Source organism: Dendronephthya gigantea, unplaced genomic scaffold, assembly GCF_004324835.1.
Source record: "Dendronephthya gigantea isolate DGI-Jeju-01 unplaced genomic scaffold, DenGig_1.0 000133F, whole genome shotgun sequence".
Lineage (NCBI taxonomy): Eukaryota > Metazoa > Cnidaria > Anthozoa > Malacalcyonacea > Nephtheidae > Dendronephthya > Dendronephthya gigantea.
In genome coordinates this window covers 109,230-134,930 of record NW_021163143.1, presented here as the reverse complement: position 1 = coordinate 134,930, position 25,701 = coordinate 109,230, and the positions used below count along the sequence as shown (strand labels likewise).

At 35.8% G+C, this 25,701-nt stretch overlaps 1 protein-coding gene across 12 annotated transcripts in view; it reads left to right on the top strand.

The window, feature by feature from the left end:
* LOC114536307 (receptor-type tyrosine-protein phosphatase F-like) overlaps positions 1-24,084 on the top strand; it is a 41,156-nt gene extending 17,072 nt beyond the window's left edge. For 11 of the 12 annotated variants that reach the window (XM_028557646.1, XM_028557647.1, XM_028557645.1 and 8 more), the window contains 32 exons: positions 110-202; positions 463-681; positions 936-1,028; positions 1,289-1,507; positions 1,762-1,854; positions 2,115-2,333; positions 2,578-2,670; positions 3,608-3,826; positions 4,081-4,173; positions 4,437-4,655; positions 4,911-5,003; positions 5,266-5,484; positions 5,752-5,844; positions 6,107-6,325; positions 6,580-6,672; positions 9,397-9,615; positions 9,817-9,909; positions 13,989-14,201; positions 14,905-15,003; positions 15,403-15,702; positions 17,031-17,103; positions 17,870-18,081; positions 18,536-18,817; positions 19,128-19,516; positions 19,658-19,808; positions 19,957-20,093; positions 20,218-20,488; positions 20,814-21,148; positions 21,441-21,566; positions 21,903-22,054; positions 22,259-22,394; positions 23,645-24,084. In XM_028557646.1, coding sequence (XP_028413447.1) covers positions 110-202; positions 463-681; positions 936-1,028; positions 1,289-1,507; positions 1,762-1,854; positions 2,115-2,333; positions 2,578-2,670; positions 3,608-3,826; positions 4,081-4,173; positions 4,437-4,655; positions 4,911-5,003; positions 5,266-5,484; positions 5,752-5,844; positions 6,107-6,325; positions 6,580-6,672; positions 9,397-9,615; positions 9,817-9,909; positions 13,989-14,201; positions 14,905-15,003; positions 15,403-15,702; positions 17,031-17,103; positions 17,870-18,081; positions 18,536-18,817; positions 19,128-19,516; positions 19,658-19,808; positions 19,957-20,093; positions 20,218-20,488; positions 20,814-21,148; positions 21,441-21,566; positions 21,903-22,054; positions 22,259-22,394; positions 23,645-23,725 — 5,546 coding nt within the window. In that variant the 3' untranslated portion in view covers positions 23,726-24,084. The remainder of the gene's footprint in view (positions 1-109; positions 203-462; positions 682-935; positions 1,029-1,288; positions 1,508-1,761; positions 1,855-2,114; positions 2,334-2,577; positions 2,671-3,607; positions 3,827-4,080; positions 4,174-4,436; positions 4,656-4,910; positions 5,004-5,265; positions 5,485-5,751; positions 5,845-6,106; positions 6,326-6,579; positions 6,673-9,396; positions 9,616-9,816; positions 9,910-13,988; positions 14,202-14,904; positions 15,004-15,402; positions 15,703-17,030; positions 17,104-17,869; positions 18,082-18,535; positions 18,818-19,127; positions 19,517-19,657; positions 19,809-19,956; positions 20,094-20,217; positions 20,489-20,813; positions 21,149-21,440; positions 21,567-21,902; positions 22,055-22,258; positions 22,395-23,644) is intronic. The other variant, XM_028557654.1, reaches the window with a different exon arrangement.
* The last annotated feature ends 1,617 nt before the right edge of the window (positions 24,085-25,701 follow it).

The following is a 25,701-nucleotide window of genomic DNA, read 5'->3' as shown; positions in this document are numbered from 1 at the left end:
GTACCTCCTTCGCCTAATTCGTTTTTAAAAATTATTAACAGCGCGAAAAGCTTGCATTGCTTATAACAGACGGTATATGATGTTTGACCGCACGTTTTTGTGTTTTTAGCACCTTATTCAGAGTACAACGTTTCTATAAATGCTATGACTAGTTTTGGAAATGGTTCTAAAGTTTATGTCACATCTCGTACCAATGAATCACGTATGTATGACCACCGATCTTTGATCCCTTTTATACACGGAAATTCCTTCGCTTCAAATCAATTGTCGACATTCATGAGTTCAAAATGGCTCTGAAGTATAGAAGGCTATAAATTTGTTGGATAGTTTTTCCTTTTTAAGCATGGATCAGTGACACTGAACGGATTTGTAACAAACTGAAAGAGTTTTAATCCTTTAAAAAATGTTTTTACCTGATAATGACTATATAAAAGAGTTGTTTATCTCTTGGTTTTCATATAGTACCTGGTGAACCAGGAAGTGTTCAGCTGATACCAGTTTCAGCAACTGTACTCAATCTAACTTGGAAGTCACCGTCTGATCCTAACGGGATAATAATAGGATACCGGGTTATTTGGGAGATGATAGAAGATGACAAGAAGAACACGCCCAAACCTCAAAATTCAACAGTAAAGATTATAAATAATGGAAGCGCAGGATCGTATCCAATAGAAGGACTGGGTAATTAAAATGGCGCAAATCATTTCAGTCTTCATAATACTTTTTAATATATTCCGATATATAACCAAGCAACTGCCCAAAATTGAGAAAAACAATGACGTTCTGACCTAATGGCCTTCGTTAGGAGAGTTAAAATGATTATCATTTTGATATTGGTACATGATATTTCTCGTAAACTTATTTATCAAACCACGTTATTGTGCGATTCTGCACATCATATCTTGAATATTAATATTTTATTCTTTTGTCTTTAGCGGCTTATTCGGTGTACAAGGTGTCCCTAAATGCTATAACTAGTATTGGAAATGGTTCTAAAGTTAATGTCACATCTCGTACCAATGAATCACGTATGTATGACCATCGATTTTTGATCCCTTTTATACACACAAAATTCCTTAGCTTCAAAGTCAATTGTCGACATTTATGAGTTCAAAATGGCTCTGAAGTATAGAAGGCTATAAATTTGTTTGGTAATTTTTCCTTTTTAAGCATTAATCAGTGACACTGTGAACGGATTTTTTACAAATTAAAAGAGTTTTAAGCCTTTAAAAAATGTTTTTACCTGCTAATGACTAAAAGAGTTGTTTATCTCATGGTTTTCATATAGTACCTGGTGAACCAGGAAGTGTTCAGCTGATACCAGTTTCAGCAACTGTACTCAATCTAACTTGGAAGTCACCGTCTGATCCTAACGGGATAATAATAGGATACCGGGTTATTTGGGAGATGATAGAAGATGACAAGAAGAACACGCCCAAACCTCAAAATTCAACAGTAAAGATTATAAATAATGGAAGCGCAGGATCGTATCCAATAGAAGGACTGGGTAATTAAAATGGCGCAAATCATTTCAGTCTTCATAATACCTTTTAATATATTCCGATATATAACCAAGCAACTGCCCAAAATTGAGAAAAACAATGACGTTCTGACCTAATGGCCTTCGTTAGGAGAGTTAAAATGATTATCATTTTGATATTGGTACATGATATTTCTCGTAAACTTATTTATCAAACCACGTTATTGTGCGATTCTGCACATCATATCTTGAATATTAATATTTTATTCTTTTGTCTTTAGCGGCTTATTCGGTGTACAAGGTGTCCCTAAATGCTATAACTAGTATTGGAAATGGTTCTAAAGTTAATGTCACATCTCGTACCAATGAATCACGTATGTATGACCATCGATTTTTGATCCCTTTTATACACACAAAATTCCTTAGCTTCAAAGTCAATTGTCGACATTTATGAGTTCAAAATGGCTCTGAAGTATAGAAGGCTATAAATTTGTTTGGTAATTTTTCCTTTTTAAGCATTAATCAGTGACACTGTGAACGGATTTTTTACAAATTAAAATAGTTTTAAGCCTTTAAAAAATGTTTTTACCTGCTAATGACTAAAAGAGTTGTTTATCTCATGGTTTTCATATAGTACCTGGTGAACCAGGAAGTGTTCAGCTGATACCAGTTTCAGCAACTGTACTCAATCTAACTTGGAAGTCACCGTCTGATCCTAACGGGATAATAATAGGATACCGGGTTATTTGGGAGATGATAGAAGATGACAAGAAAAACATCTCCGTTCCTCAAAATTCAAGAGTGAAGGTTATAAATAATGGAAGCGCAGTATCGTATCCAATAGAAGGACTGGGTAATGAAAATGGCGAAAACCATTTAATGCTCTTTTAATACATTCCAATATATAATCAAGCAACTGCCCAAAATTGAGAAAAACAATGACGTTCTGACCTAATGCCCTTCGTTAGGAGAGTTAATATAATGATCATTTTGATATTGGTGCATGATATTTCTGGTAAACTTATTTATCAAACCATGTTCTTGTGTGATTCTGCACATCTTATCTTGAATATTGATATTTTATTCTTTGTCTTTAGCGGCTTATTCGGTGTACAACGTGTCCCTAAATGCTATAACTAGTATTGGAAATGGTTCTAAAGTTAATGTCACATCTCGTACCAATGAATCACGTATGTATGACCATCGATCTTTTATCCCTTTTATACACGCAAAATTCCTTAGCTTCAAATCCATTGTCGACATTCATGAGTTCAAAATGGCTCTGAAGTATAGAAGGCTAAAAATTTGTTTGATAGTCTTTCCTCTTTACTCCGGCGTGAGCGACGGAGTTGAAAATTCGCCTAGGTTTTGTTGTGTTTTTTTAAATTTTTTTCGTCGTCGCAAGTGTGTTTTATCGCGAAATATAGTAATTGAAAAGTGTATGTGACCTAATTTATATACGTCACAGTTTTGTCTCCCAAGAGTTGTGGTGCACAGCTTTGGCTAATTTTCCGAAGCGCGATTCGATTTCGCTCGCATGATACGGCAATTCCTCCAAGAGGAACAAATAAACCGTTCTTTTGATGCTGTTCGATTAAGTTTATATTGAATTGGCGTAAGAATATATTTAATACATGTAGATTCTGGTCCTATTTTAATAATATCGCTGCTATTTTGCCGTTTAACAAGATGATGTGGTCGTGTATGGGTGCGTTGACACGTCGTAGTTTGCACAAGATTGAAGATTTAATATAACTATATAAGCACGAATTCCAAAGGCAAAGTGTAAGACAAAGTGAACGTATCATGCGGTTCATTTACATTTTTGAACAATTGATCTTCTATACTTTTCAAAGTAGCTACGATGTGCTTCTGAATTTCGTGATCGAACAACATTTAGGTTCGCAAGGCATCTGAATGAGTATGAACTGTATTGTTTATGTTCTGAAGCTTTATATTGAAGACTTGCACGTGCGCCGGAGTTAACACCAGAACAAGCGTCTTGTTAATCATAGATCAGTGACACTGTGAACTGATTTTTGAAAAACTAAAAGAGTATTAACCCTTTACAAATGTTTTTACCTGTTAATAACTAAAAGAGTTGTTTATCTCGTGGTTTTCATATAGTACCTGGTGAACCAGGAAGTGTTCAGCTGATACCAGTTTCAGCAATGGTACTCAATCTAACTTGGAAGTCACCGTCTGATCCTAACGGGATAATAATAGGATATCGTGTTATTTGGGAGATGATAGAAGATGACAATAAGAACACGCACGTTCCTCGAAATTCAAGAGTGAAGGTTATAAATAATGGAAGCACAGTATCGTATCCAATAGAAGGACTGGGTAATAAAAATGGCGCAAGTCGTTTCAGTCTTCATAATACTCTTTTAATGTTTTCCAATATATAATCAAGCAACTGCCAAAAATTGAGAAAAACAATGACGTTCTGACCTAATGGCCTTCGTTAGGAGAGTTAATATGATGATCATTTTGATATAAAGGCATAGTGTCTCTCGTAAACTCGTTTATCAAATCATGTTATTGTGTGATTTTGCGCATCATATCTTGAATATTAATGTTTTATTATTTGTCTTTAGCGGCTTATTCGGTGTACAACGTGTCCCTAAATGCTATAACTAGTATTGGAAATGGTTCTAAAGTTAATGTCACATCTCGTACCAATGAATCACGTATGTATTACCATCGAATTTGATCCGTTTAATACACGCAAAATTCCTTAGCTTCAAAGTCAATTGTCCGGCGACATTTATGAGTTCAAAATGGCTCTGAAGTATAGAAGGCTATAAATTTGGTGGATAGTTTTTCCTTTTTAAGCATGGATCAGTGACACTGTGAACGGATTTTTGACAAACTAAAAGAGTTTTAATCCTTTAAAAAATGTTTTTACCTGTTAATAACTAAAAGAGTTGTTTATCTCATGGTTTTCATATAGTACCTGGTGAACCAGGAAGTGTTCAGCTGATACCAGTTTCAGCAACAGTACTCAATCTAACTTGGGAGTCACCGTCTGATCCTAACGGAATAATAATAGGATACCGTGTTATTTGGGAGATGATAGAAGATGACAATAAGAACACGCACGTTCCTCAAAATTCAAGCGTGAAGATTATAAATAATAGAAGCGCAGTATCTTATCCAATAGAAGGACTGGGTAATAAAAATGGCGCAAGTCGTTTCAGTCTTCATAATACTCTTTTAATGTATTCCAATATATAATCAAGCAACTGCCAAAAATTGAGAAAGACAATGACGTTCTGACCTAATGGCCTTCGTTAGGAGAGTTAATATAATGATTATTTTGATATAAAGGCATAGTGTCTCTCGTAAACTTATTTATCAAACCACGTTATTGTGTAATTCTGCACATCATATCTTGAATATTAATATTTTATTCTTTTGTCTTTAGCGGCTTATTCGGTGTACAACGTGTCCCTAAATGCTATAACTAGTATTGGAAATGGTTCTAAAGTTAATGTCACATCTCGTACCGATGAATCACGTATGTATGACCACCGATCTTTGATCCCTTTTATACACGCAAAATTCCTTAGCTTCAAATTCAATGTCAACATTCACGAGCTCAAAATGGGTCTGAAGTATAGAAGGCCATAAATTTGTTTGATAGTTTTTCATTTTTAAGCATGGATCAATGACACTGTGAACACATTTTTAGCAAACTAAAAGGGTATTAATCCTTTAAAAAATAATTTATTAATCTCAAAATGACTAAAAGAGTTGTTTATTTCGTGGTTTTCATATAGTACCTGGTGAACCAGGAAGTGTTCAGCTGATACCAGTTTCAGCAACTGTACTCAATCTAACTTGGAAGTCACCGTCTGATCCTAACGGGATAATAATAGGATATCGTGTTATTTGGGAGATGATAGAAGATGACAAGAAGAACATGTCGGTTCCTCAAAATTCAAGAGTGAAGATTATAAATAATGGAAGCGCAGTATCGTATCAAATAGAAGGATTGGGTAAGGAAAATGGCGCAAATTATTTCAGTTTTTATAAGACTCTTTTAATATATTCCCTTATAACCAAGCAGCGGGTATGACGGCGTATATTCTTATTAAATATGCACAAAAAAGGCTTCTGTTAGGGGAGTAAATATTATGATTCATAATTTAGACCATTTTGAAAAAGGGGGGAGTGTGTCTCGTAAACTCGTTTATCAAGCCACGTTATTGTGTGATTCTGCACATCATATCTTAAATATTAATATTTTATTCTTTTGTCTTTAGCGGCTTATTCGGTGTACAACGTGTCCCTAAATGCTATAACTAGTATTGGAAATGGTTCTAAAGTTAATGTCACATCTCGTACCAATGAATCACGTATGTATATGACCATCGATCTTTGATCCCTTTTATACACGCAAAATTCCTTAGCTTCCAAGTCAATTGTTGACATTCACGAGTTCATAATGGCTCTAAAGTATAGAAGGCTATAAATTTGGTGGATAGTTTTTCCTTTTTTAGCATGGATCAGTGACACTGTGAACGGATTTTTGACAAACTAAAAGAGTGTTAATCCTTTAAAAAATGTTTTTACCTGCTAATGACTAAAAGAGTTGTTTATGTCTTGGTTTTCATATAGTACCTGGTGAACCAGGAAGTGTTCAGCTGATACCAGTTTCAGCAACGGTACTCAATCTAACTTGGAAGTCACCGTCTGATCCTAACGGGATAATAATAGGATATCGTGTTATTTGGGAGATGATAGAAGATGACAATAAGAACACGCACGTTCCTCGAAATTCAAGAGTGAAGGTTATAAATAATGGAAGCGCAGTATCGTATCCAATAGAAGGACTGGGTAATGAAAATGGCGAAAATCATTTCAGTCTTCATAATACTCTTTTAATACATTCCAATATATAATCAAGCAACTGCCCAAAATTGAGAAAAACAATGACGTTCTGACCTAATGCCCTTCGTTAGGAGAGTTAATATAATGATCATTTTGATATTGGTGCATGATATTTCTCGTAAACGTATTTATCAAACCATGTTCTTGTGTGATTCTGCACATCATATCTTGAATATTAATATTTTATTCTTTGTCTTTAGCGGCTTATTCGGTGTACAACGTGTCCCTAAATGCTATAACTAGTATTGGAAATGGTTCTAAAGTTAATGCCACATCTCGTACCAATGAATCACGTATGTATTACCGTCTATCAAATAGTGATCTCCCTCATTGTATTTAGAAAGTGAACAATACAGTCGAATACTATACAAATACTATAAAACGGCTACTGCAGGTCCCGCAGACAAGACATTAAGCGTCTAATTAGCCGGGGCGATAATTAACGCTCAGTTGGAAACATTTCGGGACTACCACGTAATGGACACTAGTTGACCTCAATGGTTTTGACTTCACTACCTTATCTTTTTCATGATAACATTAAATAACGTTTCCTTACTTTCGCTGGTAATTTAGTGTCCAGTGAACCCACGGAGGTCAGTTTAACTACGTTGTCACACCATCAATTGCGACTTTCTTGGAAAGCACCGTCCAATAAGAATGGCAATATAACTGGTTATAAAATCACTTGGAAAATCGTGAGCAATGATACCAATCATACAGTTGTTGGTGATTTGAAAACGGATACAGTCGGAGATAATGTGTTTTCATTTAATATAACAAATCTGAGTAAGAATACTTGTTTTGCACTTTCAAGAAATGTAAAAATCTATGAGCGTTTTACAGGTTATATAAACGTTCTCTTCATTTCCTCAATTGCCTATAATTTTTACAAAATATAACATGGGACATTGGTCAAAAATACCCACTTTCCCCCAACTTCCAGCAAAATAGACCAGTCAATACTGCTTCTGTAATAATTTCTTGAACATTTTTAGCGGCCCATTCCGAGTACATTGTCACCGTGAATGCTGTAAACGGCGCTGGAAATGGGTTGGTTTAAATGTAACCAAAAAAGCTCGTACTGGCGAATACGGTTTGTTTCTTTAATTCAGTTTTTATCTTAAATTCAATTTTTCTGAAAGTTTCTAAATGCATGTAATATGTCATATGTCGGCTGCTGGCTGATTGCCCTCGTATCCAAATCATCATGAAGTCCAAGTTAAGAATTAAACAAGAAACCATGCATCGTTAGTTTAAGGCTGAAAAGTGAAAACTAATTGCAATTTTATTATTATTGGATGTAGCTAGCTGTATTGATAAATCGTCCATTTTATTTAATTTCATTTTATAAGGGATTCGTGCGTTTTCGAAAATCCAATTTAGGCATTAACGTATCCTAAAGTAATCTTTAGGCTTTAAATAAGACCTCTTTTGTATGACTAATACGGATATATAAGACATTAATATATGTAACGTTTGTGTAGATAACATTTATATCTCGCATATAAACGCTCATAGTCGGGTGATTTTGATATTTTCCGCAATTGTATTCGTGATTTGTTGTTCTCGCAGACACTGTACTGTATTCACCCTTCCCGCCAAATGTCATTATTTCATATCACCATTAGAATGTTATAGTTAAATATTCACAGATCGCAAATACAAGATTTTATACTCACCTAAACTATCATCCGATCATAGAACTGAAACTTTACAAAATATTTCGCTGTTAGTTCCTAGTGCTCCCACCAGTGTTAAGATAATTTCTGTGTCGTCATCGCAACTCAACATCACGTGGCAACCACCAGCCGATCCCAACGGGGTCATCACTGGATATTATATAACATGGAGGATGATTAAGAACGACTTGGATCAATCTGATACTAACAACGTTTTCAATAGTACTTCACTGAGCGCAAAAACCAGGATGTACCCGATACAGAAATTAGGTAAGAATTTAATGTAAAGATGAATTTAGCGTGTGGCTCCCTAACATTTTGAAGTGTTGCAAATGATGAGTTGCATTTAATTTTTTCGATAAGAAGTCTCTTATAGAATATAACACCGCACATATCTATCAACAATTTTTACAAAAATAACATCAACAATGTTGATGGTAATTAATTTAATATCACCGAAATTTTACTTTTTAAACATCTGAATTAGGTTAGTGTATCTCAGTGTACTAGTCCATAAAGCTCGTTTGTGAAATTATGGAACTAAAAAACAAGTACTTCGCCCAATTCGTTTTAGAAATTATTAAATTTAAAATGTTAATCCAGTCATCTTTATTTAAATCAGCGCGAAAAGTTTGCATACCTTAAAAATAACAGACGGTATATGATGTTTGACTACACGTTTTTGTGTTTTTAGAACCTTATTCAGAGTACAACGTGTCTATAAATGCTATGACTAGTTTTGGAAATGGTTCTAAAGTTAATGTCACATCTCGTACCAATGAATCACGTATGTATGACCTATATTAACCAAAGACGTTTTAAGAATAAAATATAATGCATAATTGTAGGTGATATTTGCAAGTATATATTGTTACAAAATATATTCAGAAATGCATTTAACACCATTTCATTGCATGCAAATACCCTTGTAATTTTGCATATTTTAAACATAAATTTTCAGTTTATATGTACATGCACCAGGTGTTTTTATTTCTCCAAAGCTTTTGGTCCGTAAACCATTAGTGCGATAAATTTTCAAATTGAAATGCCGGCAATCAAATCACGACAATTCGTAATAAAAGGCAACGTGAAAGATTTTGAAAGTTGCAATACACAGATGAAAAATTGATAAACAATTATTTTACTTCCGTTATTACACTGATTTATAGGTTTACCGGACTGGAAGGTTTAAAAAATGTAGGTGCTTTCCCTACAAAATTACTGGAAGATTTTTCACAAAACAGCAACTTTGAGAAACAAAATCATGGTGTCACTATTTAAAGCCACTCCCAAGCCTACAACTATAACTCAGTTGTGTATCTCGTGGTTTTCATATAGTACCTGGTGAACCAGGAAGTGTTCAGCTGATACCAGTTTCGGCAACAGTACTCAATCTAACTTGGAAGTCACCGTCTGATCCTAACGGGATAATAATAGGATACCGTGTTATTTGGGAGATGATAGAAGATGACAAGGAGAACATGTCGGTTCCTGAAAATTCAAGAGTGAAGGTTATAAATAATGGAAGCGCAGTATCGTATCAAATAAAAGAACTGGGTAATGGAAATGGCGCAAATTATTCCAGCCTTCATAAGACTCGTTTTAATATATTCCAATGTAACCAAGCAGCGTGTATAGCGACGTAGATAGTGTCTAAAAGTGCATAGTGTCTCTCGTAAACTCGTTTATCAAACCACGTTATTGTGTGATTCTTCGCATCATATCTTGAATATTAATATTTTATTCTTTGTTTTCCAGAACCTTATTCGGTGTACAACGTGTCCTTAAATGCTATAACTAGTATTGGAAATGGTTCTAAAGTTAATGACACATCTCGTACCAATGAGTCACGTATGTATGTTTTATCCGTGGTTTGATCCCTTTTATACTCGCGAAATGCCTATGTGTTTAGCTTTTAATCTTAGTTTTTAATTAACGTTTGATCATGCAACGGGATAATTATAATAGGATACGGTCGCCAAATCCCTTGACCTTCGACAATTGTCGACATGCATGCGTAGAACAACTAGTACTGTACGATATTTATAAAAAATATGCAGCACAACATTAAAAAACGCAGTAGAACGATTTTTAACGACAAACTAACTTTTAGGGTGAAGGTTAACGGTTAGCTTAGAACCCGCTAAAAGTCGCCTTGTAACGTTTTCATGAATACTGTTGATGAGCGAAGATCTGCGACACTTTCAACAGAATTGACTTAATTACGCCTCATTACCCAGCATTACCATCTTATTTTCTGTTCCTTTTGTCTTTGTTGCCTCCAACTTGACCAAAATGCAACGTCTAAAGCCTGCCACGCACGATTATTAAACATGTTGAATATTCGGTGCAAATAGCACGCATGAAAAAAAGCTTGCAAAACCTTGCCGCACACTCAGGGAGAACTTTCTTACGGCTGATGTTCACGAGTGCCTTTTTGCTCAACCTAAGAAAGAGTTTCCCAAAAGAAGTTTTAAATATAGAGAAGCTGTATTATGGAACAGTCTTCTCAACAAGTCTTCTCAATCGATTCGTTGTTTCAAGAGGCTCATAAATTCAAGCAGTTAATAAGCAGGCCGATCTATATTTATTGTGTCAACACTTATTTGCATATATCATATAGCTCATAGTGTAATTAAGTAGACGCCTCCCGTGGCAATCAGTGGTAACTGACTGGGCTAGTGACTGCATGTAAATAACATTTTTAATAATAATAATAATAATAATAATAAGTAAGCGTTTCGTACGCGTTGACAATTAACAATAAACACTCGTTGTTCCGCGGTCAGGTGAACCATTTTCTTTCGAAGCAATAACAAGGCTAATTTAAATTTAATCATCTTCACAATTTCCAATTTTTCGTATTTAGCATTTTATAAGTTGCATTAAGTCCCCATGGGGTTAAATTCGTGAACACGGCATTCAAATTTTAACAATGAGTGATTTGAGACAACCTGTAGAGCGCTTTCGTTAAGAAGATAGATGTAAATAACGATATACTTGAATGCAGAGTTCTTGAAACATTCTAAAATACCAGTAATCTGTCTGTGACCGAAAAGGCGAAATACAACAGGACCGGTCTTGCCGTTTTTTCCGTATAAAGGAAAGGGTCCATAGTTGAAATAAAATAAACTATTTACATCGAAATATTTCAGTTCTGTTGTTCGACAATTTTGTTTTGAATAATGGTATTTTTATGATGAAGAGGCGTGCATCGTGCAATTATTCAAAACACTGGTGATCCGAAACGAATTAGATGCGTGGGATACATTCTTCTTCTGGCTGAATTTTGACTCTTCACAATGAGGAATGAAAAACGTTCATTCAAAGCAATCACGTTTATATTAATTTGTGCAGTTATCGGTTTCATTTATTTCTTTTATAACCACAACGATTTTAAACAAACGGCAAGAAAGCAATCGTCAATCCTTCCGCCATACCAAGCTAATGATGTGTTTGCTGACATAGTTGAACAGTCGGGTGATCAACAAGTTGTTGTTAACATACAGAAAGACGGAAAGTACAGAGTCTTAGGCGAAAACTTTACGTTCAATTACCAAGCACGTCCAAGATCATTTCAAGTTTACAACAAGGTCAAATACTTCACCCAAACAGTAGAAAAGCGAAATCGAATAAAACAATGGGATGGCTACCTTCGAGTGCGTATGTTTGGGGAAGAATTGTCGAAACAAATGCGGCTTTTTTTAGGCATTGCCAATTTTCATGGCTTCGAGAAAATGAAGATCGTAGCACCACGTTTCAAAAATGGAGTGGCGCGTAGTGATGGACCTACACCGTTTGATGCTGTATATAATCTTGACGAACTTAACGAAATACGTGCCAAAAACAATTATCCACCTATTATTACAGACAAGGAATACGATGAAGCATGTAAACACGAAAAACCTATATATGATATAACTTTTAGTTATGGTAGAGTTAGCCAAAGTATTAAAGATAGGCTTTTCAAGAATGGACAGACGAAAGGTTGGATTGATTGTAATTATGCATATCCCCGTGTTAATCAGAGCGAGCGTAGAAAGATATGCGTTACGTCTCATTTCGATATCACCACTTTGAGAGAGACCGTTCTTAAAAATGTCAGATGTATCGAGGTTCCGTATTGGTGTGACCATGGCGGGCTTTACAAAATCGGTGGCCCTAGTCGTTTAAGTCCCGATGAAATATTTCACTATGCACTCAACCCTAGTGACATGATAGTAGACGAAGCAAATACGTTTATCGATCAGCATCTCAAACGACCGTATGTGGCAATCCATATGCGAGCTAATCATATCAACATTAAACCGTCTACAATTAATCGCTGTTTTCAACTTGCGATGAAAGTTGTTGATGCACTGAAGAAAAAAAGAGGAGTAAAGTCAATCTACCTTTCAACTGACATGAGCGAATATGGTGGAGGGGGTTCGTATCATCCTGGGCACGAGGAATATTTTGCTGCCATCAGCGGAGCTGTTCGATACACTGCGAATGCTACGGGGAAAATGAGTGATATTTCACGATCTAGTATGTCGATTATTAATGTTTTACTTCACAGGAAAAGTGATCATCTAATTGCTGTTGGAGCTGGAAGTTTCCATGGGTTCGTCATGGGTCAATTTCTCCGTGAACACTTTGAAAAAGATCCAAAATTGTGGTCTCTCATTAATATGTGCGAGAATGCGAGAGGACGAGGAATGACTAGGGATGGTGACTACTCGAAGTACAAGAACACATGACCAGTTCCAATGTGCGTTTGTCTTTCAAAAAAATATTTGGCGTTCATTTGTATTAACTATGTTTAATTTTTATTTTTAATATAACGATGTTCTTGCATATATAATTGCTAGACTCATTGTGAATGAAAAATAAAGCCTTTTTTGTTATTTTCCTTGAGGCACTATATAATGGCCTAATTGTTCATTTAATCTACCAACCTTTATTTTCATTAAAAAGGCCTCGTTCAAGTGAATTGACCGCTATCAAATTAGTGGGCAGCACTGACTTGAAGAAATACACTGAATAAAACCGATGGTGAATATTCCAGAAGCTCAAAACAGGAAAAATACTTTACAAGCAGTGGCGTAGCCAGTCTTTAGAAATTGATTGTTTTCACAGTCAAGAACGCCAAAATATACTAGCGTAGAGTGGCGGGACAAATCGTCAGGGATGGCTATGCTATATTGTTTACAACTGCAAGCGACGCTATATTCATCGCATGACTTTAAGATAATGCAAAATTCCTTACCATAAAAAAATTGTCGTTAAAAAAATAGCTCTGCTGATCGTGTGCGGCGGGCTTTTTTTTGCATTTTAAGGGCTGTTTATATGAGCCCGGTTACCCGAGATTCAACGAAGCGTGAGGGGACTTTGAGGTATTGAAATAGGTCTTTATGACACCAAACAAGCACATGCTATTGTTCTGGTGATTATACGGTAACATGTACCACGTTAACACTGTCTTCCTTGTTGATGATATCGGATAGCCAAAGTAATTGACAAAATACTTAAGTTCAAAATATGTCAGGACTAGGTAAAGACATTACCAAAATCTTGCCCCAGTTCAGGTCCACCTGCTGTTGGCCTGGATTTTGTGCCCTAGACCAGGTCCAGACCTGCATGGTCTAGGCCGGATAAAGAACGTTCACATCTAGGCCTATAGGTCTGGTCCAGGCCAGGTCAAAGCACGTAGTGTTATATACTTCCCTTTCTTCCGACACCATCACGCTCAGTGATCATATTTCCCTCTTGTTTTCACATTGCCATTCTTTTTCTGTTCTTTTGACACTGCCTAATGCCCATGCTGATACTTTCCCTCTGGTTTTGACAATATTGTAAGATCACGTTTTGCATGAAGGTTCTACAGCTGTATTATAGGAATCGATTTAATTGACTTATAATTCCAGCCCTTTTCTTTTCTGTTATTATAGTACCAGGCATTCCTAGTAATCTGCAGTGTGGTCTGTCCGCCAGTAAATCTTTGAATATCATTTGGTCGCAGCCTAGCAATCCAAACGGTAAAATACGTCAGTACAGTGTGTTGTGGAGAAAAATTAAAGACAAGAACGAAGAGGAAGACGTCCCAGAAGGGAAAGTAAGATTCCTGAAAACCAAATACGAAAATATCACAGAAGGTGGACTTGGTAAGTTTTGGTGATGCATACAAAAAACTTATCACGATAAGACATTAATTTTGTTTATAAATTGGACAACTTTTATATTACAATTCGAAATACTGTTTCAAAAAGACTTAATACCAAATATTTCAATACAATTAAAGCGTCGTCTTTTTTCCTGAAATATGGCCCGATTTATACTAGAGAAGGATGATCCGTCTGGACGAACGATCCGTCCGACGATCATTCGTGTGAGTCACTGAGTATAAACACACGACACACTATGTATAGACGAACTATCTGGACGAATATAAAGTGCACGGGAATTGGGAAATTATTTATGAATTATGTGGTAAAAAGAGTGCACAAGAGAGCCGTTGTATTTATATACTAGCCGACGAATGATGCGTCCAGATAAACTACTCATTCAAATTCGTCTAAATTGACGAACTATGCGGATAATTCATGTTGACGGGTGATACGTATGTTTGCCAGTGTCTACATGCATGCAGACAAACAAACCATCTTTCGCTTGCCCAAGTTCGCCCTGACGGACGTATATCACATGCAAGAGATCGAATAAACAACATTTGAACGAAATTTTGCTGTGCAATGCGTATGATTGAATCAGAAACGGCGTTGAAAATGATCGAGACTTTTTGAAAATGATCGAGACCGATTTTTTCAGTTGTGGTTTACATATATTTACATATCAGTTAATTTTTTTTAGAACCTTTCACAAGATATAAAGTTAGTGTTTCAGCTCGTACTCTTGAAGAGCTGGGTTATGGCGCAGCAGATGAGATACAATGTGATACTGCAGAAGACGGTATGAAATTATAACAATTTTATACACGATTCTGATTAGTCAATCCTATCTATATTATAACTATATAACTACACTTGTATAGTGTTTTAAAACAAGCTCCAGAAAAAACTATATATGCAGAGCTTTTGGTCCTTTATTTTCGGTCCCGAAAACATTATATTGCACTGAAGAAGGATATATAGGTACCCTGAAGGGGTAGTATAGAATAGGTGTCCTAGGGGAAGGATAGGAAAGTATAGAATAGGACAATAGGTGTCCCGGTGTCCCCCACCAAAATTTTGTAATAATACACGTGGTGTTTCTGCAAATTTCATGATGATTTAAATTAGATCGTGTTTAGTGTAAATACGTAGTTTAACTTCTGCGTGTTCAGTTTTCAGTATATAATTGTGTTTTTAGTGCCGAGTGGTATCCCCGCTAGTGTAGAAGCCGAGCATTTGGGTCCGTTTAGAGCTAGAGTGAAGTGGAAACGCATTAAAAAATTAGATTGGCAAGCAGCGAGCATCAACTACATTGTAACCTACACACTGGAGAATGGAGCTAAGCCTGAACCACATCAAAAAGTCGTTCCCTCGAATGAATTGGAGGTCGAATTGTCCGGATTATTTGAAAATTCTACATATTCAGTTCATGTTTTGGCAAATAATACTGTTGGCGATGGTGGCAGAAGTGAGAGTGTGACTTTCAGAACTAACTCGTGTAAGTGTCTCATCGTTCCCAATGAGTTACAGTCAAAATGCTCCAAGCGCGCCATTATATATCCTCCTCGGTTAACTGAGATCTAATTCGATTTGCCTTGCAATGTTAATGCAAGACTTATTTATCAAACTGAATGTTGTGGAAAACCCTCGTCACGAGTGGCAGCACTCTTGAAATATTTGTGGAATTCCTCAACATGACATTCCTCAACTTTAGTAAAATGTTTGAGTAACTTAGGATGATATACTCAACAAGCTGAGTAAATATACTCACATTGAGTAAAAAACTCGATTTTACGATAAAACTTAATAATTTACGCAAACATTGAGTAAAATGATTATTTGCAATTACATTTTACTCATGCAGGTCTGAGTAAAATGAATGCTTCAGTTAAACGGTTTTACTCAAGTATTGAGTGAAATTACTCAACATGATCATTTGCTAGTAATTTTACACAATTCACGAGTAAGTGAATAATTTGCGTAGTGGAAGCACTGCGAATGTATATGATTGTATGAATTGTAGTCTTGGGTAAGAAAAGCTATAAACACCATGACCACATGACTTTTAAACGTACATTACCGTATTTTATAAATTATAAATTTATGCAATATAAAATTGTTTCACTCGTGGTTGCGTGTAATTTCTTTACTTACATCCGAATTTTTTCCTAATCTGTTTGGTCGACTCACTTTACTCGCATTTTGAGTAAATTTACTCAAAAGTATATGTGTAACTGTGGACGCATTCACTTTACTCACTTTACTGAGTAAATCTACTCAAGCAGAATGAGTAAATTTACGCAAAAGTATGTGCTACTGTGGACGCATTGTTTTACTCAAGTTTTTGAGTAAATCTACGCAAAAGTTTTTTGCAGCTCTGATTTGATTAGCCATGCAATGTTAATGCAAGACTTATTTATCAAACTGAATGTTGTGGAAACCCCTCGTCACGAGTGGCAGCACTCTTGAAATATTTGTGGAATTCCTCAACATGCATGACAACAATACTAGCCAACATCTAAACAATGAAGACGTCATATACGAATAAATACTTCTTGCAGTTAAATGACATTCAGAAATGAATTTGGACAAAATATTCAGTACTTCGAAGCAAAAAATGCGTTTCGAATTTTGCGATTTTACGAGTTCTGACACACGGCTAATGCATGACGGCGAATTGTGCATAAAGCATGCATGATTTGTGTGTTTGATAATTTTAATAATTTAACAATTTGTCTGTATTGAGGTTTATCTGAAATTATATTAACAGACAATACCAGTTTTTCTAAAAAGCATTCAAACCATGTATATTTTACCTTATTTTAGCTTTTCATCCTGAAGAAGTTACAGAAAACACCATTACAATCACTTTGGAAAAATTTGAGAACGAAAACGTCAGGTAGGCGCATAAAGCCGCATACATAACGCCATCGAGCGTTTTCACTTTTGTTTTAACGCCAAACGGTTTCAGGCATCAATTAGGATAGACGCTGGACTCTAATTTGTGGAAAAAAAGAAAATAACTTCTTTTGGTTATGTCATAAATATTCTGTTTATATGTTGATTAGGGTTGCCAGATTATAGAAAAAACGAGCTAAACAACTTTCTCCTATTGGCATTTACTCTGTTTATAGCAAAGAAATATGAAAACCGAAGGGCCGCCTATAAATAACAATGCTTGGCATGTATTCAGCATTCCAGTAATCTATACAGACCATCCCTGCATGATGTGGATACTGGATAGCCGAACCTCTTGTCACAGAATATTATACACTTAATGTATGCTCCCGAGGGAAATAGTGAGTTTTTTTTCCCAAGAGTCTGAATGAAACATTGAGACTCGAGGGAAAACAAAACTCACTATTTCCCGAGGTAGTGTACATTAAGTGTTTTGTTGTATAGGAACGAAAACATACATGTTACACAACAATTTCATTTAAAAAAACCCACTTTACTTTGTTATGACAAGAAACGGGCAACAATTTTTCACTTGTTTCCCTGGCGGGAAACATTGCATTTATTTAAAGTCATGTGATTACGAATGAACCAATCACATTTAAAATACACAGCATTCACCTATATAACAACATACATATAGTTACTATAATGTCTAATCTGTATTATTGTGTTGAGGTGACGGTTGATTATGTTTTACCATTTTTTAGAATCTACCAGATTATTGCACTGCAGGTTGTCAAAATAAACGGAGAATATCAGGAGTTGCCTGATATAACAACTCTAGAAGTAACCCGTTATTACCATAACAGAACAGAAAACGAACCGTACATCACCGCAGAGTTTGGACCAAGCGAGTTTAAAAAAAAATTCATTATTGGAGACGGAAAGTCGTACAACGCAAGGAGAAAGAGAAGACAAGGTCAGATACAAAACATGCGGGCATTTATTTTATTGGCTACAAATTGTAAATCAAAGCATATTTTTTTAGTTTAGAGTCTAGTGAAGAAAATATATAGTGTATACAAAGTACATCTATAATCATATACCTGTCCAGACAAGAAATATTAGTTTAAATATCAGTTTAAATTATAAAATATGCGTCTTCGGCACAGTGAAACTCGTCAACCATTGAAACAAACCTGCTAAGTTGATTTTAAATTAAGTCCATGTTGACATTGGTAACTTGTTTCAGTAATACCGATAAAATTGAACTACGAACAACCGACACTTTGATTTTTGATAAATTTAAAATGATATATTAGACGTTGCATGGTCTGTTTTACGTATAATTTAGATATTCAATTCTAAGATCTCATTGCTTTCTCGGATTTTTTCCAAATTTCATTTAAAAACGTCTTTGTGCTTCTTTGTAGCTCCCAATGATATTGAAAATGGAAAACTCGAAAGTGGTGCTGAATACCGTTTTTTACAACGTGGCTTAAATAAAGATCGCAAAGTTATTGAAAATAAAAAATGGACTCCTCCATTGTTTACACGAAAGAAAATTGGCCCAGATGACGGTGGCCCAGGTGGCGGTGTTATTGCTGCTGTTGTGGTGGCTGTTATCATAGTTATTGTGCTTGTATCAGTCGTCTTGGTGTATGTCAGAAGACGAAACAGTAATGGTACTTATTATAGAAGAAACGATCAAGAAGGTAAATATTTTTGCGTATTGTATTTAATATGGCATTGATTATAGGAAGTGCAGTGTTGCTATTATATAGGGCCCGGTTGTATAAGATGATAGTTAACCTCGTTTTTAACTATATACTTAGTGCAGAATTGGGCAACTATAGATAGAGTAATGAGTAGAGCTATGTTATAGAGCCAGGTCCAAGCCTGCATAATCTAATATAAATTAATAAATAATATAAATTATTGGTTTCTTTTGTTATCGATAATTATGTTATCAGATTATCAGATTATGTTATATTATTCTAAATGAAGAATTCAAAACTTTCGTAGATAAAGGTGGCGTCAATCTTGGTTATCATTCAGGAGAAGTTATCCCAGTTGCTAACTTCAGTGAGCATTGTAGAATACTTGCAGCTGACTCGAATTATAACTATTCTCAAGAATACTCACAAATACCACGCAAGAACGCCAGCCACACCATGCACCATGCTCAAAATCAGGAAAATCGTGAATGTAACCGTTATAACAACATTCTGTGTTACGATGTCACTCGTGTTGTTTTGGAAACTGATCCTGAAGGCAAGGATTATATCAATGCAAGTTTCTTGCAAGGTTTTGAAAAGGAAAAAGCGTATATTGCCTCACAAGGGCCATTGGAAAATACATGCGAAGACTTTTGGAGAATGGTTTGGGAGAACTTCACCAGTACAATAGTAATGGTGAGTGGAAACACGCCAAACACGTGTCTGTGTCCCGTTAACCAGAACTCTTTGGGATGAGAACATTTTGTATATGAAAATAACGTGGTGTATTAAAGTATTGAGAGGTCTTCTCTGTAGCGTGCTCTTCTTTTTTAATAGGTAACTGGTTTGGAAGAAGGTCGTAAAATCAAATGTCACCAATACTGGCCATCGTCTGAAAGTATGGAATATGGGCAATTTGTGGTTACCCTAGTGGAGGAGATTGAACTGACTGACTATACCATCAGAAAATTCACACTTAATTCACGAGGTAAACCGCAATTTAATATGTATATAATGCGTGACGATTTGTCGATATTTTCCATTCAGCGCTGCTAACATCATGACGAAGCCCACTGGTTCAACAATCATGACATGCTATATTGTGAATCATATTTTAAATAATCTTTTTACTAAAGGTGAACGCCAAGAACGTTCGATCAAACAATTTCATTACACTGCCTGGCCTGATCATGGAGTACCGAGCAGTCCCAGCTCTTTATTGAATTTCGTACGCAAATCATCCGCCGCAAATCCCCCAAATGCAGGACCAATGGTGAGTTCATTTCCCCCCCCCCAAATCTACGTTTCGTTTGAAACATTGTAATCTTAGGCGGCTGTATATATAAGTAAATTTATATTAGTAGGAAGTAGATTTATCTAACATTTTCCTTTGAAAGGTTGTCCATTGCAGTGCAGGTGTGGGTCGTACTGGAACCTACATTGTAATTGACACTCAGTTAAAACGTATTGCGAAGCACAAGACTATTGATGTCTATGGAAACGTTCAAGCGTTGCGAAATCAACGTTTGATGATGGTTCAAGTGGAAGATCAGTACATATTCATTCACAATGTACTACTTGAAGCCATTAATAGCGGTGAAACTGAAATTCAGGTTGAGGATTTCCCTGAAACAATGAAACAAATGATGAATGTGAATCCTGAAACAGGTACACTGCATGTCATTGTAAAAAAGTAGAGCAGAGTAAGGGAGTGGACGTGGAGTGGAGAGGAGTGGAGTAGAGTGGAGTGAAGTGAAGTGGAGTGGGGTGGAGTGGAGTGGAGTGGAGTGGAGCGGAGCGGAGCGGAGCGGAGCGGAGCGGAGCGGAGCGGAGCGGAGCGGAGCGGAGCGGAGCGGAGTGGAGTGGAGTGAAGCGGAAGATTCTTCGAAATGTCGAAGAGTTTTTTTGCTATATTAGACAGTTGTTCTGCGATGATTAGTAATGTTCGTCTCAGAAAGTACATAACCAACATGTTATTACCTCATTCTTGCAGGAGTTCCTCGCGTCGAAGAAGAGTTTCAAAGTCTGGGACGAGCTGTGATCCCACCAGTGCAGTTTAAAGCGGCCAATATGAACTGCAATAAACAAAAAAATCGATATGCAAACGTTTTGCCGTATGACGATTCCAGAGTTAAATTATGTCTAATTCCTGGTGTTGAAGGCTCCGACTATATCAATGCCAACTTCATTGATGGCTATATGAAGAAAAAAGCTTTCATTGCCACGCAAGCACCTATCCCGGATACCATTTCCGATTTTTGGAGAATGGTTTGGCAGGAATCGTCTCTAACAATTGTCATGTTGTCAAATGAAATGGAAAGTGGACGAGTAAGTTTGATAATTTTGCGTAGTTTTTTATTTCTCCGTTATTTACCTGTTCGTACCGCAATAATAATTCACATTTATTTCATGTCGGTTATAAATATGGAGGCTTGGAAATGGTGCTTTTCATCTCATTCTTTAGAAGTGTGAAACTACTATTTGTGCTTTGATTCGTCTATGTTCCATGCAGTAGAAACAAAAGCTAGCACAATATAAAAAGCAACGTATCCACATTACCCGTTGCCATTTTTTGCGCTGAATCCGTTAATGATTTTACCGTTTGTTGACATTTTATTAGATCAAAGTGCACAGATATTGGCCTAACAAAGCTCCAGCGGTTATTGGTGATCTCATGGTTGAGCTGATGGGAGAACAGAAATACGAAGAGTACATCTTGCGAGAGTTCAAACTGACAAATACAAAGGTAATTCTAATTTCGTGTGAAGTATCTTTTAGAAATAGTAAAGTTGTCGTTATCACGCTACCTGAGAGTATAAACATCAAAGACAACGTGAAATTGGCGAATAAATGGCGTGATGTGCGTAAATATGGACGCGCGACGCCATTTACAACGTCTTTGACGTTTTCGTTCCCTTGCTAAATCTCTTTTTCCTGTGTCCTGGTGCCAAACTATCCTGGTGATTTGATCTTCTTTTTTGATCTGCATGCATTATTCACAAGATTATACTAAATATTTTGCAACTCTAGCTTCATGTAGTACCATATCGCTAGTTTATTTACAAACATTTGACTGGTTTAGGAGAAAGCCTCTCATGTGATTCGTCAGTATAACTACACCACATGGCCGGATGTTGGTTCACCAGCGTCGTCTGCTGGTATGATAGATCTTATTGGTCAAGTTCAGAGATGGCAACAACAGTCTGGAAACAAAATCATCACTGTACATTGCAGGTATGGAAAAATAATCAAATAACGGTCTTTGATATAACTTTGGTTTTATACGTCAAGATGTTGGATTAGGAGAATGTCTGCATATCAAATATGGATATATATCGCTGTATAGATAACGCCACTGATTTCCCGCGGTGTGATAACTGCCTGTTACAGCTTCCATGACAGGGAATGTCATTGATTAATGTTTTTTTTCAATTTTAGTGCTGGTGTTGGCCGCACTGGTGTTTTCTGTGCTCTTTCAAACCTCATCGAGCGTTTGAAAACCGAACACGTGATTGATGTATTCCAAACGGTGAAAACGTTACGTCTGAAGAGACCAGCAATGGTACAAACAAAGGTATGTTGATTCCTAACGTTTACCAAATTTTGTTCTGTTTAACACTCGTGTTAGACATAAATTAGATGACATGTCTTTATAAACGTCATAAAATGAAAACTTTGCCTCCTCGTTCCGGAAAAGTAGCATCTAATTATTTTCGGTCGTCAAGTTTACGGTTTAAATTTGGAAAAATCCTGTAAGCAACTGAACCTTGCCAGCGATTATCTTATCCGCTTTTAATTATTTCTATAAGTAATTTCTGTGTAGTCCGTGTAGAGACTGGAAAAAGGTATTTTAAACCGTAAAGATGAGGTAAACTGTTGTTTAAACGACTTGCATGGCGGTGATCATCACTGTATCATGCATAATTAATGTATACTGGAATATATATATTTCACTACGATTTGATATGTCTTGTTGTAGGGATTGACAAAAGTGCCCAAATATATCAATTGCACAACGTGTTGGGGGATAAAACCCTCCCCCCTTCGCTGCCATTTTTTAAACGAGACCGATTGCATAAATGGCAACATTTTTACCGCCACCAAAGACGGAGATTATCATTTATCGATCTGTCTAGACCACTGGTGGTCAAAGTGTTAATAACGTTCAACTATGGTCATTAACAAGGCAATAATTGCATAAAATTTTAAGGTTCTTCAAAACTGTCATCACTCTCTTCATAGTCACAATTGTAAACGCGGAGAGTTATAAAAACCTAACTCTCGTAGTGTTTTCATATTTTCATTGTGTTAGAGACAGAGTTACGTGAAATATAACTCTCTTATATCAGTGATAGGAAACATTAGAAGGATCAAGAAATTGGGCGTGGTCAATAGGGAAAATGGGCATTTTTTAAAAATACTGGCTTAAAAATACACTGTACCTTCACGAACATGTCTGTAAGAAAGATATGCTGTAAATGTGTCATCATCCATAATAATCATAGTTCTTTCCCTGGCACGTGTTTCTGACGCCTTTAAAAAATAAAGGCTACAAAATCTTTGATTGGTATAAAGCGTATTTAAAATAGCGTGGTTAAAAACGTTATAAAATTTTCGTCTTTGAACGAAGCCGATGTCCTATTGAAGAGGGGGGAAATTAAAATTTGACAAACCCAAATAGATAGAAAATCATTGCTATTAAGCTTTTCCTTAGTACCGCGTATATTCCTATGTTATAGTTACTGAAACAATAGTTGCAGTTAGTTAAGACGAATATAAAGTTCAAGTATACTTAATAAAATCCTAAATTCTTGTTTTTCATAGGAACAATACGAGTTCTGTTATCAAACTATCCAAGAATATTTGGACTCGTTTGAACTGTATGATAATTTTAATGTGGGTTAGACTCATTTAGAGGTAGTGTTGGACCTATTTTATCTGATAATTATTGAATTCATCCGCGAAGCTTCTAATCAAAATTAATGAGAAAATGAATAAAAAGCACATGGGAGATATTTAGGAATATGAAATAAGAAATTGATAAAGTTTAGCTAGTAAGAACGAAATGGATTTGTATTCTAATTACGGAAGAAACTCTGCATAATCAAAATTTAATTTATGAAGCTCTTACACAATTAGCAAGCATGTCTAAAGAGATTGTACGCAATATATAAGCAGTATTTTGTAATCAAACTTTTGTAATTTAACATAACGCATTTTTATACTTGTAAAACTCAATAAATCGTATTTTTCATATCATTTTCAACAAAGCCGGGTATACGATGGTGCTCTTTTAATAATCACCACACAAAGATTACACTCACGACTCAACGTTTGGACCTGTACACTGTGCAGTCTAGTGTCTCCATCAGGATTGATCTGATGTTCAGTGACACGTTGCTCCTTACATACTCTCAACATGATTTTTTGGCAAAACTACTACAACTTCAGCTATACATAATATTGTAGATAAGGTTTATTTTTCGATCTAACGTTTATATGGTCTTACTCTCCCCAACAACAGCTGCATGATATATAAATTTCAGTTGTGGAACATATATTAATACATTATACTACTCTCGTACACAATGTACGATCGAATTGAATTGGAATGTCAAGTTTGAAAAATACAGTAGTTTTTATTTCCAACCTCTCGATTTTATGCCTTTTCTCTACTACGCATATCATGCAATACTCTGAAATTTCTGTTCGATATCCATTAATATTTCAAGACGTTTACTTCTTCAATTTAATAAGTTTATTCCGTATTTTATTCATATATACTTTCTGTGCATGACTAAATTGAAACTCATCAAAATCAAAGCCATGTTGAAATATTAATATACTTTGCATGGATCAACATGGTTTTGATTAAATTTGAGATATTTGGGACAGTTTATTGTTTCACTCCGTGCAGCTGCAGTCTCTAATCCTCAACCAATTTGATGAGTTTTGTTCATTCAGTGACCTAGGTAACTTGTCTTGCACAACACAAAAAAACAGCACACGAAGTCTTGTAATGTGGAACTCGTAAACAGTAAATAATTGCATCAGTACATAAATTTAGGTTAAGAAAAACCCAAAAAATCATTCCCAATTCATCGCCGTTTCTAAAAAGGTTATAATCGATGTCTTCAGAGAGATTTTTATATTGATGAACGGTAAAGGGCGCACAAGTCATTAGAGAAACTAAAACTATTCCAGCTGATGTAACGAGAAAATTTTTTTGTTGAAGGATTCGTTTCTGTTTCAAAGCTGTATTTCCTGTCGGGTTGCTCCCAATACCACTAAGTAATTGTCGTTTAAGGGAAAAATATGCAAACATGTAGGACGTTGGGAGCGTTATCAGAAGAAGACCATTGATAGCAGTAACTGCATGAAACACTTGATGGTGTTTAGGTATTGTGTACAACCCAATCGTTAGTGATGTACAAAGAAACCATGTCAATCCAATAGTCCAAACGATCACCTGGTTTGTTATCATTATTTTAAATTTGAGAGGAGTTGCTATTGCTCCTAAATGTTCCATAGATACAAGAAACACGGTCGTATATGAAACAAGCAACACAGCGTATCCTGCAGCAGTCAGAAGTTTTTGTAGAGTGTGAGTAATCTCATCGCTTCTAACCTCCTCAACAAAATATCGGTAAGAGATGCGTGTTATATTCACCAGAGCTGCAATAAAATCTGCAACAATCAAATTATTAATGAGAAATGTAGGACGTTTCCTTAAGCACTTCTTTGGATCTTTCCAAATAACAAACAATAGAAAACCGTTCACCAGTAAAGCCACCACGCACAATGTACAGAAAAATGATACCGAAATTGTCCATTTTGATAGCAAACGGTAAAAATTTAAACTTGTACCGTTCGAAATACTT